Source organism: Aspergillus multicolor (genome assembly GCF_047715735.1).
Source record: "Aspergillus multicolor strain CBS 133.54 unplaced genomic scaffold BDW74scaffold_34, whole genome shotgun sequence".
Taxonomy (NCBI): Eukaryota; Fungi; Ascomycota; class Eurotiomycetes; order Eurotiales; family Aspergillaceae; genus Aspergillus; species Aspergillus multicolor.
In genome coordinates this window covers 102,022-116,338 of record NW_027395985.1, presented here as the reverse complement: position 1 = coordinate 116,338, position 14,317 = coordinate 102,022, and the positions used below count along the sequence as shown (strand labels likewise).

The following is a 14,317-nucleotide window of genomic DNA, read 5'->3' as shown; positions in this document are numbered from 1 at the left end:
ATCCCACATGGATCTACCTACTCGTTTTGATGTACTTAACAGGACATAAAAACCATGTATGCAAATTATTATGTCACGCATCTTTGGTTCGTCTTTTTCTGCCTCTATGACTGCGCTGCACAGAAGTTAGACGTCCATATGGAATACTAGACAATGGATCTATCTATTCATGATCTTGCCTATACTTACGTGCTCACGTTGGTGGTTGCAGCTGATAACCAAGTGCAAGTTTGATATTTCATTTTTTGGTTCAGATCATAATCTATATTCTACCTACCTGTAAGTGGATAGATAATAGCCCAAGCAGGTAGTGAACGCCCGAAACACCTGATGATACCCATCGCTCCGCTAAGTCAATCTAAATGGATGGACAGCAATCACCCAGCCCAAAAAACAATTCCAAGTCGCCGGCTTAGGTTCCTTTCAGTACCTCAACTTCGGCCCAACAAATACAATAAGTATAGCAACGACCCACAGCCCAAAGATCCAGGCATAGAGCATCATCCGCCCCCACCACCCCTTCCCCTCCGTCATGCGCCGCAACATGCCCATCCTCCGCTCCGCGACAGCAAGGTTCCCCGTCGTGCGATCGAGGCCCTCTGCTGCGCGGGCGAGGACCGACTTCTCGGCTTCGAGCGAGGCCTGGAATTGCTGCGAGGAGGTCTTGAGTTGGGTTGCGAGGTCGAGGAGAGAGGACGTGAGGTTCTCCTGTTCGTGGCGGTCTGATGCCAGCGCTTTTTCTGTTTCGGCGCCCTGGGTTCCTGGTGTAGGTGTGGGGTTGTGCAGCGATGATCCGGTTGCTGTTGCTTTTGGTGTCGATGATGAGGGGGATGCGGCGATGTGGTGTCTGTTTCGGAGGGCGGCGGGGAGTGGTGCAGTCGGTGCTAGTGTCGCCGATGGGCCTGCATCGACTGTGCTTGTGGTGGTGGCCGGCGGCGCATCAGCTACTGTCGCTGCATCAGATGTCTTCCTAGCAGTGTCCACATTCAATCCCGGTGTATCCTCATCGGCCGTATCTTCCGGAGTTGCTAAGAGATCCTCTGCATCGGAGTCCGCATCCTCATCGTCTTCGACAAGATCCCACCCATTCCCCCGCGCCGAGGCCCGGATCTCCTCCTCAGCTTGGATCTCATCGAGGACGTTCTGGACTTGCTTTAGGGTCTGGCGGTTCCGCGCAAGACTAGATTGGAGTTCGTGTCGTCGATCGACGGGTTTGATTTGCGGTAGGCTGCGTTCGAGGGCTTGGAGGGTCGCGCGGGCGTATTCTATGTTCTTGGGCAATGTCAACAATGGACCCCCCTTATGTAATTGATGCATCCGAGATCCGGTGTAGATAAGTAAGATCAGGAATGTCTGGGGTCGGACATACCGTGCCCACTCTCATCCGCTGGTACTCCGACCGCCGCAGCGATTTCAGGTCTGCATTTGGTGAGAGGAGGTTATGTTCGAGACGGTCGATGAGGCGGGAGAGGTTCAGGGCGGCGAGGTCGGAGGGGTCGGTGGTGGCTGGGTGGGTGGTGAGGGTCATCTTGCTGGATGGAGCTCTCGCTCTCGCTCTCGCTCTCGCTCTCGCTCTGGTGGGTGGGTGAGGTGACGGGGAAGGCCGAACCGAGCTGCGCTTTGAAGGTTGTTTTAGGATTTGCTTCTCGGAATCCTTTTCGCCGCGATGGTGTGAGGGGGTTAGGAGGGGCTGGAAGAAAAGTTGGGCATTCAATCGTGCATAGTACTCCGTTCGTCGTAGTTCTGGTCTGCTGTGTAGCTGCAGGCAGTTCCGCTGTTTGGCCTCTGCAGCCTATCGAAGCGGTTCCGCAGCTGGACCCAGTCTATGACTAAGCATGTTCCTGGGGCAAGTATAACGATTGGCCCTCAGTTCCGTGTTTGTACATATGCAAGCTATCTTTGGTACATGTTGTGCGTTTGCAGAGAGGGAATTAAGTAGCGAGTTTCTGTGTTATTCTGCTATTGCTAAGGAAAATCATGTCTAGGGTCATAACTCATGGTGAAGCCGCTTCGGGGAAATGAGCGAATCGCTGTCCCCGGAGACCTGCGTTGTATGTGGCAAAGGCGAAAAATAGAGAGCTGAGAATCGAAAGGAAAATAGTTCCACAGCGACGTCGGACTAACCGAGAAAGAACAGAACTAAATAGAGCAATAACCAAACAGAGAAGAATCTGAAAAATGTACGCGATGAGGTAGCGCCAGAGGAGGCGTCCAGGTAAACCAGTCAAGCCACGATATCCATACAGGCTCATCGGAATAGGTTAACTGTACTCAATCACCCACCGTCTCCATGTTCGCGCGCCTTCCTCGTCCACATCACATAAGAACTCAACATGTTCGCTACGCCTCTGGATCGACCGAGCTTCACCGGGGTCCAGAGGACTAGGGTGTTCCCGATCAGCCACATCTGCACCCTGCCTAGTTGGGTGAGATGTAGCTCGGGACGAATCATAAGTCGCCGTAGAGGAGCTTTCGGTCCCAGAAGACGGGTTGAGGTCCGTTCGCTCTGCCACTAATGCAGAGTCATCAGAAGTAGTGCAATCAGAGCTCGTTGGCTGTGAGTATCCATTCTCAAACTGGGAATCTTGTTCCACCCCACATTTTCGTTCCTTGCTCAAGGCAGCGGCCAGGTAGCCACTCGGAGGCAACGACGAAACGTGGGATAAAGGCCGCAGGATATCACAGGCAGAAGGGAGTGGTGCACGGTTGTGAGTGGCATGCGTAGAGTAGAAAGGATCCGGGATTGATGGACCAGGTGACTGTTCGCCACCATGTTTCTCTGATGGCGTGTCCATTTGCCGCCTAGGTAGCATATATTTTGTTCGTTGTCGACGTCTGATACGCCGAGCTAGCACGAGGGCGCAGATTATGCAGATGATCGGGTAAAATATGCCAAATCGAAGATTGCCGGAATCCCTGTGAAGGCTCGAATGATCATTTTCACTGCGCATTGCCGAACCAGTATGCCACCCTTGTCAGAAGGTGGACACCCGTAGCCCTCAACCGGCTAAATGACGTCGTCGGTGCGCTTTCGAGTAGAACCGAAGCAAGTTTCGGTGACAGCCGTTGATATTCTGCGTTTGAGGCAGCTGTTGTTTGTTCAAAGACCGCTTTGGATTGAGAGTTGAGATCTGGTTGGAGGTATAGTGCGAGCAAAGGACGAAGAGAGGCACTGAAAGACTGCTAGACCTTTCGGGATTTGGATAGTATCCAAAGAAGTATGCGCATGGACTTGAGAGCAACCCAGAGGCACCAACTGTGGTCAAGAGTAAATTGGATCAGGAAGAAGACATGGTCTAATAGCCCGCTTGTCTACCTTTTGTAGCTGATGCAAATAAGAAACTCCGGATGCAGGGCCACACTCCAAGGCCCCAACTTTAGCTTACCATAACTCGTGTTTGATGATTTGAATCCCGTAGGGTGAGGGGACCCCCAGTCCAGCTGCTACATTGTCAGCCACGAGAGCTTATGCAGCGAGTCGAGGCCACGAGAAACGCCATTGGAGAGGGGGCGCTGGGTCCCAAGAAAGCAACAGGAAGATTCGATTGCAGACGGGTTCAGCTGTCCAGAAGACGCGCCACCTTCTCTAAGCCAGCGTTGGTGAGACTTCTCCATAATGGCACAGTCCCACTAGTTCGCTAGGGGCCGTTTGGAGGGCTCTCATTCGACGGGGGTCGAATTAAGGCTGCCTATGCGGCTCGATCGCGAGCAAGGAAGGTGATCTCGCCCTGGGGCGAATTGGCAGGGGTGCTGACTGCTTAGATGGACGCCTAAGCTCCATCGCGGGACAAGACCGAGCGGCAACATCGCAGTGGAGCTGGAGCAGAGGCGAGGGTGAGAATCGAAAGAACAACAACATTGAGGCGGCCGCGTTTCCCCGATCGGGCTAGGTGATCCAGTCCCGTGATTCGGTCTCTGCTCGCTTCTCTCTACCAACTCTCTTCTCGCCGGAGTTTCCTCCTTTCGATCAGTCGCGTCTTTGTTTATGCTTCAGCTACGCCTTCGTCGGCGACCATCGCAGACTCGATCATAGAACTCTAATTTGTTTGTTAGCTCGCTTTTTGTTCCATGGACCGTGCGATCTTCCAGATCTCAGGACGCCGCCTAAGGCGTTCTTGGACACCAGTTTTGGAGTATGCAAGTATGAAACTAAACACGCCCTGAAATAGATCTGCCTGATTATTTTACTAGCTGCGTATTGAGCATCTCGTCATAGCTGAGGATCATCGCCTCCCATCTCATGGAGCCCAGCGATCCGGTTACCCCAAACGCACGTTGTCGATCCTGTCAAACTCTATAGTACCGGGAATAGATACATCTCAAATTTCAAATCCTTTTAATGTCCCACTCAGTCATGTCGGCGGTCACTTCCAACCAATGAATAAGAGCGGCGAGAAGCTCTGACAATTGAGGTTCGACCAACAGTTGACAAGTCTTGGTTTCGTCGTCAATAATGGACAGTAAAGCTCCTCAAAGATGCCTACAGCGCATGGTCTCGACATGCAGACTGCAGGATGACGAGACTTGCATATCATGGACCAGTCCGGTGAGCCTTTTGATCAATGCTGTTGAGCTTGGTTGTAAAGGAATAGAACTGAAATCATACGGACTCGATTGGCTACATGAGACCTGTATACATCACGCACAGCGATCATATATGCGCCATGCTTCAGAGACAGAGTCGAGCCATGCATGACGAGTGATACTGGCTAAGCCTGCTTGAACCGACCATGGCTGAGATCATACCCCGCGTCCGTCCAAGCATCCTCTTCTCCGAATTTCCCAATGAACATATGAACAAATACCGAGGTTGCGTTGGATACCTCCGCTTCCGTAGGGAGATACTCTGGATGACGAGCACACCACCGCAAAAGGAAAACAATATCATCCTTGTCCCTAAGTTTCTTGCCGGGATCAGTTCGCTCGAGTATCGATCGACATTTAGCGTTTAGGAGCAACGGCGGTGCCAAGATCTTTACATGGCCCACCGTGTAAACCTCGGTCTTTTTGTTAAAGGTCTCCTTGAAGGGAGTCGGGGACGCCATGATTCGAACAGGCACGCCGGCGCCGTCGAGGTACAACTCTGTACCATCGGTGCGAGGCTCATACTCAATGCCTTTGACTGCTCACATCATCATCCTTGCCGTAGGGACCTGGTGTTCCCTGGGCATGAGAAGGTCCACGTTCCCTGTTATTCGGGAGCTGCAGAGCATCACGCAGGCTGCGCCGCCCACAATGGCGTATTTTGAGGTACAGAATCGCTTTCCAACAACTGCGGTAGTCGTGCGAATTCTCTCTGGGTCATGCAGGATGATACGCGTATGACCCGGCATGGTTTTTTGCTGGTCGTATCTGGGCTGATGGCTCACGTTGTAGGTAGGTAGACGACAGCCCGCGAGGGGCGCCGTTATGAGAAATTCTATAGTATGGGTCAAAACTGCCGATAGCATTCAGTCAGCAGGGACGGCTCAAATAGAACCTTATTCATCGGATAAAGTTTGGCTGGGAGCAGCATCAGATTCCGATTCTGAGATGCGTTGCTGACGGGGACTACATGGATAGTAAGCCACTTGCCTATACTGAGCAGAGCTGCTCGAACCTTCATCGTCTGGAAAAGTCCTTTAGAGAAGCTAAATGCGATGGGGAGTTACTACAAGTGGCGGCATTTCCAAAGTGCTGTGAGCGTCGAGCTCAGCCTATCTTGATATCCAATATAGACCAAGTCCTATATACATCAGGCGGGAAACGCCGGCATCTATAGCTTGGCGGTTATCCCTTGAAGCTCCTCCTTGGCCCGGTCTCGAAGTGCCTTCCGCAGGATCTTCCCAGATGGGTTCTTTGGGATTGAGTCCACAAAGACCACTCCGCCGGTGATCCTCTTGATCCGCGACACTTTACCTTCCATGAAGGTCGTGATATCTTGGGCCGTGGCAGTCTTTCCCGGCTTCAGAGCAATATACGCTCTCGGTGCCTCGTCGTCATTTCTGAATACACGTCAGCATATGACTCGTCTCAAGAACGGCCCGTACTTACCTTGGAACACCGATGACGGCGGCATCAGCGACCGCAGGATGCTCAAGTAAGATGGCCTCTAATTCCGCTGGTGCCACTTGGTTGCCTTTGACTTTGATGAGCTCCTGATACGCGAGGCATTGTCAGTTCAGGCATGGCTATCAGAGCAGTGGTTGGACATACCTTCTTTCGGTCGACGACGTGGAACCATCCTTCATCACTGATGAAAGCGATGTCTCCCGTCTTCAGCCACCTGTCTTCCGTCAAAGTCTCCTTGGTTGCTCGCGGGTTCCGCCAGTATCCCTTCATGACATTTGGACCGCGGACCAGTAACTCCCCGCGCTGGTTCTTTCCTAGCTCTGTTACGCCGTCATCGGCTATGATCTTCGCCTCACAGTTCGCATTGAGCTCTCCGACTGATGCCGTGAGGCATTTCTCTTTGGGACTCCATCCAAGGATGGAGCAAGTTGCCCTATAACACATCAAGTCAGCAAAGCATAGACAGATGATAACGGCTGTGCTGAAGGCAGTGTTGGTTGACATACTCTGTCATCCCCCAACCCTGCTTGATGTTAATCTTCCCAGGCGGCCATAGAGCTTCAACCTCTTCGCAAACTTCTCGTCCCAACGGCGCAGCGCCGCTACCAATTTCTTCAACACTGCTCAAATCATACTTCCCACTCCTCACAGCAGGGTGCTTTGCCAGCGCAACCACCACCGGCGGGACCAAGATAAAGTCCGTGATTCGGAATTTCTCAGTATACTCGAGCATCTTCATGAAGTCGAACTTCGGCATCACATAAACAGGCACTCCACGGTTGAGTGCAGCCGCAATGAAGATATTCTGCGCCATGGCGTGGTACATCGGAAGGAAGCACAGCCATTTCGCCCGCTTCGCCTTCTCCTGCCACTTTGGATTCAGGTAAAACAGGTGGTTATACTGCAACATGTTCGATACGTAATTCTTGTGCGTGATCTCAACACCCTTCGGTCTGCCAGTCGTCCCGCTGCTATAATTGAGCGCAAGTGTGGTGTCCGCCTTCTCCGGCGTATTCAGCTTATCCCACGCGAAGCCTGTCCCCTCTTCAACGGACGCAACCAACTCTCCCCAGTACGGACACCCCTTCTTCCCTTCCCCCTTCCCATCAAAAATCGCATTGTTGAACACGAATACCTTGTCCCGTCCCAACCCCGCAATCTCCGCAGCCTCAATACCCGTATCGAGACTGTCTTCAGCGCATAGGAGGTATATCGCCCCGCTATCTTGCAGCTGGTACGCAAGCTCCCTAGCAACATAGGTAGGATTCGCGCCGGAAAAGATGGCCCCGGCCATAATGATCCCCATGAACACTACAGGAAAGAAGATGTCGTTGCCCGAGAAGAGCAAGACCCTATCGCCCGTCTTGAGACCTGACTTGCGCAGCCCAGCTGCGAAGCGCTGGCTCCAGAGGCGGAAGTGATGGGTCGTGAAGTAGTGCGTGTCTGGGCGGGCGGCCTCGGAGTAGCATCTGTGCGTTTTGGATAGGGGAGCTGTAGGTGAAGTCAGGAGGAGAGATGCAAGATGCGTGTCGGGGATATCAATCTTCCAGCGCGACTTGAAAGGCATCTTGTGCTTTTATTGCCGGCGTGCGGACTTTGATCTGAGAGGGCGTACGTAGACAGGTAGGGTAGGTACAATCAGCGCTGTCAACACTACAACAAGAGATATTTGTTGATAGAATAGACAATATAACAAGATAAAGGAAAAGACGAAAGCCCCAGGACCTGACCTCGGCAAGGCCAATATATACTGTACCAAAATGCGGAGAAGGGCTAAACTCCGCTTGTACTAGCTCGCTCTTATCTCAACCGAACAGGGTTCAGGCTTCAGCCTTCCGTCTCTTGCGCGGCCTTTATTGAGCGTCTTGTCTATACGTAAGCACTACGGGCTATGCTAATTCCGAGCCGTCTCATTACAATGTCTCCTACTTATTAAATCCTTGCCAGTGGACCGAGAAAATGCCATGTTCGAGACAACAATAGCACCAGCTGAAGCCCCCCGCATTTGACGGATTACCCGTGCGGGCCAATCAGATTGCATGGATGCGTCGATCCCGAGGCCCAGATTCCTGACCTCGGATGCGCATGGCGCAATGCCCTGAGTCGTGGACAATGTTGGTAGGGTGAATTATGCACTCGATACTACCACCGGAGCTTATGAGGAAAGCTGTACTGGATTAGTTGAAAGATGGATAAATTGTGCAACGGCAGTATGGTACAGGGCTATATTGTGCTACCGTTGACTCGAGAAAACGAACCATAACTTGTGTATGCAGGTATGTAATCATAAATGCACATAGATCGCAATTAAACTAAGTGATGGGCTTGTATATCTAGATAACAATTGCATACATACGCCACCAATGCCTGAAGGGAGAAAAAAAAAATCCATTATTTTAACATGATCACGACTCGTCCCCGCCCAAGCAAGCCAGCGTCGCCTTGAGCTCGCTGACAATCCTCTCTTCTAGCCGGTTTTCAGCGCCAGACGCCGCATTGACGGGCTTCTGGCGCACCATCTCCACCTCCTTGTCGTTCGTAGCGACAATGCGCAACCGCAGGTTACTCCGGCGTTCGATTAATTCTTCAATGTCTTCTTTGACTTGTGCTTTGTCCCACTTCAGTTCCTGGATAACCTGTGCGTCGACGCCGATGCTTGATCCGGCTTCGCGGAGGCGGCTGAGGATAAACGAGATGAGGGAGAGGGAGTAGACTTCCGAGGCCATGCTCAGGTTGATCCTGTGAGCGGATGGTGCGCTCGCGGTGCGTGCAGAGGCGAATGATGACGCCGCCCGTTTAAGTTGGCCCTCAAACTGGTTGAGGAAGGCGGCAACCTCAGGGGCTGTGCGAATGACGTGGTAAAGGAGGTTCAGGCATAAGGGGAGGATGCCGCTTGTCCAGATGGTGTATATTCTTGGGACAGGATCAAACGGACCGAACCCTTTAGGCTGACGGAGCACATTTGTGAGACGGGCAGTAGAGAGCTGGCCCAGGACCGCCTCCACGGCAAGATGCTCGGCCAACATAGGTATCGTAGATAGTTTAGCAAGGAAAGAGATGCTGAGTTCTCCATAGACCGGGTCACCTGCAATGACTAGTTGATCCGACCACGAGAACAACGATGTCGCGTGCCGCACGGTATCATTGTCGGCAATGTGGTATACAATATGTTCGTACAAGCGGTCAACATTCTTCACTTGGAGCGAGCTTTGCAAAATCGCCGTAACGATGGCAAAGTCCTTGGGCGTGCACTTCTCTGGTTGATCATGCAGGTATGAAGTCAATGACCTGAACCCTTGCGCGACCACAACCTTCACGATCTCAACCACGATCCCCAGGTCGGACGACAATTCTGCCTTCTTAGTATGGACTTCGGCCGCTACCCTTGAACTGGTGTCAATGTGAAATTGTAGGGCCAAGAAAAGGGTGTTGAGAAGCGATCGATAATATTCGGAGTCGTCATTAATCAATGCATCTTCGTATGTGGATCGGCGACTTCGAAGAGACTCCCACACTACCTGAAGGAGACCGAAGAACTCGGCGCCCTTTGCTCCCTTTTCAACGAGGCGTTGCAGGAGATTTTGCGCAAAATCGACCCTTGTTTGCTGAATCCGCTCAAAAATGGCCTCCTGGGGGACCCCATTTGTGTTGGCCTCCAAGCAGCTCTTCACAACGGAAGCCATTGTCTTCTGAATCTCACGCTCTGAGATGAAATCCGCGCAGTGTTCAATGGCGAAGAACTTCCAACTGTTCAGAAGGCTCTGTAAAGGAATATTGTTAGCCCTTATCCGTCATTTTAAAGCAGTCGCACATACCACTTGCGCTTCGACCAAAGACAGGTTGAGATTGGCGCGCTCAAACTCTTCAGCAAAGCCTTGGTTTTTTGACCCTTTCCACGCGAAGTCGTACGAAAGAAGCTTTTGACCCAGCTGGATATCATAGTAATACTCTCTCCCTAAAGTACGTGGCCGCAAGGGTGTCCTTTTGAAGTCATCAAGTTTACACCCTGAATACCTGGTCTCAAAGTTTCTCTTGAGATTGGCGTGCAAGGAGCCATTATAGCCAGATACATCAACAGCACCCTTCGCGTACCAGGATACGAGGGGAAGCAGGGTTTTGTAGAAGTTCTTGTCCTTCGCTTCTTTAGCCGAGTGTAGATATACAGCGCAAAGATCAGCAACGACGGCGGCTATCCGGGTGGCAAAGATCTGGTCAGCACTGGACAGGGACGATATGTTAAGCTTGGAGACGTAGTTCACAAGACTCGTGAAGAAATTGGCATGCTTCCTAAGCTCTGGGGTTGCCCAAGGCCAGTGTTCTTGGGCGTTGGAAACAAAATCGAGAAGTGAGAGGGCGACCTGGGGAGGAAGTTGGTCGATACTTGAAAGCTTGTCGAGTGCCATTTGTAGGAATGGAGTGCCTTTGGCAGCAGATTTATCTGATTTCTTGAGGGATTCACGGGGGGACGAGCCCGTAAGAATATAGACGGCAAGCCATTGTTGCCGTTTGCTGACCAGAGTCGTCAGCAAGCGCCACACAGATAACTGTAGGCTTGGGTCACTGAGAGGTTTGTCAAATCGGGACAGAACGTCGAGGAAAAGACGAGACGATTCGGCTCCCAAGTGGCCAACTAGTGAAGGCGGTTCGTTGCTAGAGTCTAATGCGGCCGTGGTAACCAGGGTGTTTAGGAGCGAAAGGGTGGGGAGTTGATAAGGGCCGTGAAGCGCATATAGCTTCACAAGGACCGGTGTGGATTTGAAAAGCTGTTCCTCCAGTAGAGATGGCGGCAGTTCGTTGAGCTGAGCTGCCTGTAGTAGCCTTGCTGACAGCTCCAAGGTGGAGATAACTTGTTTTTGAACCAGGTTCAAGAAACGGAGATATAATGTGGGAGGGGTTTGTAGGCCCTCAATGATAAGTCGAAGAATGGGATTGAAGGGCAAATCACCCGCGGATTGCGGTCGAAGGACGTCCAAAATGTATGTGGCCGACAACGAAAAGACGCCGGTAAGTTTCGAATCCAACTTGCCGTTAGCAGCATCATTCGTACCAAAAGCATAGTAGATTATTCTTTCGAGCACCTTCGCGATTGCAGTGGTGATCTCGAACTTCTTCTCGGGGGCGTTGAATCTCCAATTTCCATTGCTGTTATACACCTCAACCATGACTCGAACAAAATTGAGCAAAATGCCTCTCATGATATGAGTTGGAACTCCAGAAGTCCAGTCCGAAACAACGCCTGCCTTGCCAGCTGGGCATCGTCTAAGGACAGTGCGGGACATTGCGTCGTCAACAACAGCTTCGAATAGGCTCACAGAGGCCAGCAGAAACGGGTATTCTCCAGAGGTCACCTCCGTAGCAGATATGATTGCAGTCATCATGCCGCCTTTTCCATCGCTCCCAAGCAGACTGCTTCGAGACAGCAAGGGCCACACCCTGTTCGGTAGAACTGCAATGAGTGCGCGAATGAAGTGTACGCAAGCGATCGCCGAGTCTACCACGCCTTCAGAGGCAGTTCTGGAGCTAACACTTTGGAGGTTTCGCTCAAAGATATCAAAAACGAGCCCGATGATATCGGTCTGACCGAAAAGACCATCACTGGCCATTTCCAAAATGCTCTTCGCGGCGGAATCATCGTTTCCACGAGCCTCGGCATTTGTGGATGCAATGATAAGATCCGTGAACAACCATATTGTTTCTGCAACACAGTCGTCACCAAACTCTTCTGAAAACCCACCATTGTCACTCCACTCCTGAAGTCGGCTTCCAAGATAGCTCAGGCAGGAATATCGGTGCTGCCACATCACAACAGCAGGTCTAGACTCGGAGACTATCTGACCCACTGTTGCTGTAGGAAGCTCCGACGAGCCGGTGACAATGAGGGCATTGCCTGGCACTTGTCGGATTTGTGTCTGGTTCCGCAGGGTCGATTCAATCATTGGTAGAGGTTCAAGGAGGCTAACGAGATTGGCGTCTTCGTCCTCCCGAATGGTTTCATATGCCTGAAAATTGTCTGGAATGACCTGAGTGAATGACTCCATGTTGTCTAGCTCGTCCAAGATTTGAGGAAATCCTTCCTCGTTGACAAGATCAGCGCTGAGCAAAGCACGGCAAAGCTTCAAGAACGGCACTGTTTCGTAAGGGAACCTTGAGCGCGCAATTCGTAGGACGCCGTTCATGAGTGGCTCTTCTTTCATGAAAACAGCCCGCGGATCGTTCGGCGAAACCGACGACGTAGCCAAAGGCCACGCTGCGTTCGTCAGAGGCCCAGCCAAAATGGCCAGGACAGACTGAACAATCTCTGGGGAATACTCCATGTACATCAACATAGATCGAACGAGGTCTAGGAGCGTCGTGCGAGCCCAATGACTGGTCACTCTATCATCAACAGCCGACGACGGTCCCATTTTCTGAGCTAAAATGATAATAGTATCAAAGGCAATGCTCTTCATCGCGTCCGAGGTTAGAAGCGCGACTGACTCGTCAACGGTGCATCGTGGCGTGCGAGCAGCTTCGAGGAGCTCCTCAAACAGAGATATTTCAGAGCCACGACCGCTGTTTGAGTGTGGCGTGTTCGACTGGAAGGAGTCAACGGCGCTCTGATATTGCTCCATCTCGCGGGTCTCTTTATCACTAAGAGCTAGTTCCCCCATGGTATGTAGAATAAGGCCCCATGAGAAAGCTGCCAGACTTGCAGTCCTCGATTCAAGCCCGACGGTTGTAAACAATTCGTTAATCTGGCCAATGTCGTCTTTGGAAAGAAAATATGGGAGCTTGGAGGACAATTTCCTCTTTTTCTCATCACCAAGAATGACCGGTATGGAAGAATCAAGCTTCAGGAAAGCAAGGGTGATCAAGCACACAAAGCCTTGGAGAGGTAGAAGGACTTCTACAGGGTTTTCGCATGGCTGTTTTAATGTCAGCATGATCGCAGAAAGAAATTGAACCGCAACTTACAGCCTGAAGGGATTCTAGAAAGACATTGTCAACCATCAGACGAAGCCAAGACAGAAGGAGATCTGCAGGAGCGATTTCTGCTGACGTATGAAGCTGTATGAACAGATTCTGGAGTAAATGCGACACTTCGTCCACAATGGTTGTCCTCCATAAGCTCTCGAGTTCCTCGCTGCTCTCAGCGGCGCCCAGCCAGCCACTTTCACCATCGAGAGCCTCGAGGCGTATCTGTATACCTGCGATGCATTCCTGAGCGAGTTTATGCCACTCAACACCGGTGGTTTTATTCTTGAAGACAGAACCGCCCAATTTGCGGAGGTCACTAGAAACATCCAATTGTTGTTGAGTTGTGGTAGTTTGACCGTCGCTATCTAGAAACAAAGTCAGGAGTTTGGTGGCTGTTTTGATAATGTGACTTCGTTCAGATAGGTAAGTCTCTCGAAGGCGCAAGCGTCTATCCTTCTCTGAACCGAACTCGGCGGCGCCGGTTTCATCGTCGGGTCTGCTGTTGAAAATCTCAGCGAAACTCGGCCCTGCAAGTGACACACGGAAGGTGTCAACTCCAGCTGCTCCTTTCAAACTGGTAGCTTCCTCATCGGCGAGTCGGCCCAAGAGACGCGAGGCAGGGCGGCTTTGCCATTCCAGGACCGCAATTCGAAGCGCGTTGACCTCATCGATTTTAGCCTTTTCACTCAGCCAAAGCGCATCGGCTTTGATCTCCTTCAAGTCATAAGATGCCTTTGCATTCGTCTCCGCGTGGATCGCTGCCGTTTTCGTCTCGAACTCGGATTTTGTCTTGGCCGACGGCGAGGGAAAGACGCTTCCGCGGTTCAGAAGCAGCTGGGCGCTGTCTGGGTGTGACAAAAACGACTGGATAACACGGGTATCGTCGGTGATGCTTTCGAAGTCGCATGTGTATAGGAAGACTCTTTTCCAAGACCTAGTTTAAACAAACGTTAGTGATTGAGCCTCAATGTACAGTGGATGCGCCCATACAAAAGCTGGACGTCCCCGGAGAAGCACTTGTCCAGGGACGGGAAATAGGCTTCCGGGACGGGAGCCATTGGCGGCACAGCTATATCATTATAGGTAAGCAGAAGATAGAGCAAGCGGGAGGAGATTTGAAGACTCCGTATGCCTGAGACCGGCGAAAGCGCGTTGGGCTGGAGCTCGACAGATGATGATATCGAAGGAGCACTTTTTGGGTTTGGCTGGAGGTCAACAATGAATACCTATCTGGGTTTAGCGTCCAGGCGGTGAGCACAAAATTTGTGTCGTTTGACAAGATTGGACTGTTTAGGAAACTGATCGGATC

The 14,317-nt window shown here is 51.6% G+C and overlaps 5 protein-coding genes across 5 annotated transcripts; all 5 read right to left on the bottom strand.

Annotated features, from left to right (window-relative positions):
• Positions 1 to 423: 423 nt before the first annotated feature.
• Positions 424 to 1,528, bottom strand: BDW74DRAFT_182262 (uncharacterized protein; the record flags this gene model as incomplete). The annotated part of the gene is made up of 2 exons (XM_073730220.1): positions 424 to 1,272; positions 1,370 to 1,528. 2 exons carry the CDS (start codon positions 1,526 to 1,528, stop codon positions 424 to 426), a joined length of 1,008 nt encoding a protein of 335 aa, XP_073579660.1.
• Positions 1,529 to 1,928: 400 nt separating this feature from the next.
• On the bottom strand, positions 1,929 to 3,209 carry BDW74DRAFT_88870 (uncharacterized protein). The gene has a single exon (XM_073733996.1). It carries the CDS (start codon positions 2,949 to 2,951, stop codon positions 2,262 to 2,264), a length of 690 nt encoding a protein of 229 aa, XP_073579659.1. The 5' UTR covers positions 2,952 to 3,209; the 3' UTR covers positions 1,929 to 2,261.
• A 1,500-nt stretch (positions 3,210 to 4,709) lies between these two features.
• Positions 4,710 to 5,045, bottom strand: BDW74DRAFT_182260 (uncharacterized protein; the record flags this gene model as incomplete). Its single annotated transcript, XM_073730219.1, has 1 exon — positions 4,710 to 5,045. One exon carries the CDS (start codon positions 5,043 to 5,045, stop codon positions 4,710 to 4,712), a length of 336 nt encoding a protein of 111 aa, XP_073579658.1.
• Positions 5,046 to 5,963: 918 nt separating this feature from the next.
• On the bottom strand, positions 5,964 to 7,733 carry BDW74DRAFT_160825 (uncharacterized protein). Its single transcript, XM_073725690.1, has 3 exons — positions 6,196 to 7,733; positions 6,034 to 6,137; positions 5,964 to 5,984 (listed from the first exon to the last, which is right to left on the bottom strand). Exon 1 carries the CDS (start codon positions 7,616 to 7,618, stop codon positions 6,500 to 6,502), a length of 1,119 nt encoding a protein of 372 aa, XP_073579657.1. The 5' UTR covers positions 7,619 to 7,733; the 3' UTR covers positions 5,964 to 5,984; positions 6,034 to 6,137; positions 6,196 to 6,499.
• A 518-nt stretch (positions 7,734 to 8,251) lies between these two features.
• BDW74DRAFT_160824 (nucleoporin) lies at positions 8,252 to 14,164 on the bottom strand. The gene is made up of 4 exons (XM_073725689.1): positions 13,999 to 14,164; positions 13,006 to 13,942; positions 9,867 to 12,956; positions 8,252 to 9,812 (listed from the first exon to the last, which is right to left on the bottom strand). Exons 1-4 carry the CDS (start codon positions 14,064 to 14,066, stop codon positions 8,457 to 8,459), a joined length of 5,451 nt encoding a protein of 1,816 aa, XP_073579656.1. The 5' UTR covers positions 14,067 to 14,164; the 3' UTR covers positions 8,252 to 8,456.
• Between the last annotated feature and the right edge of the window lie 153 nt (positions 14,165 to 14,317).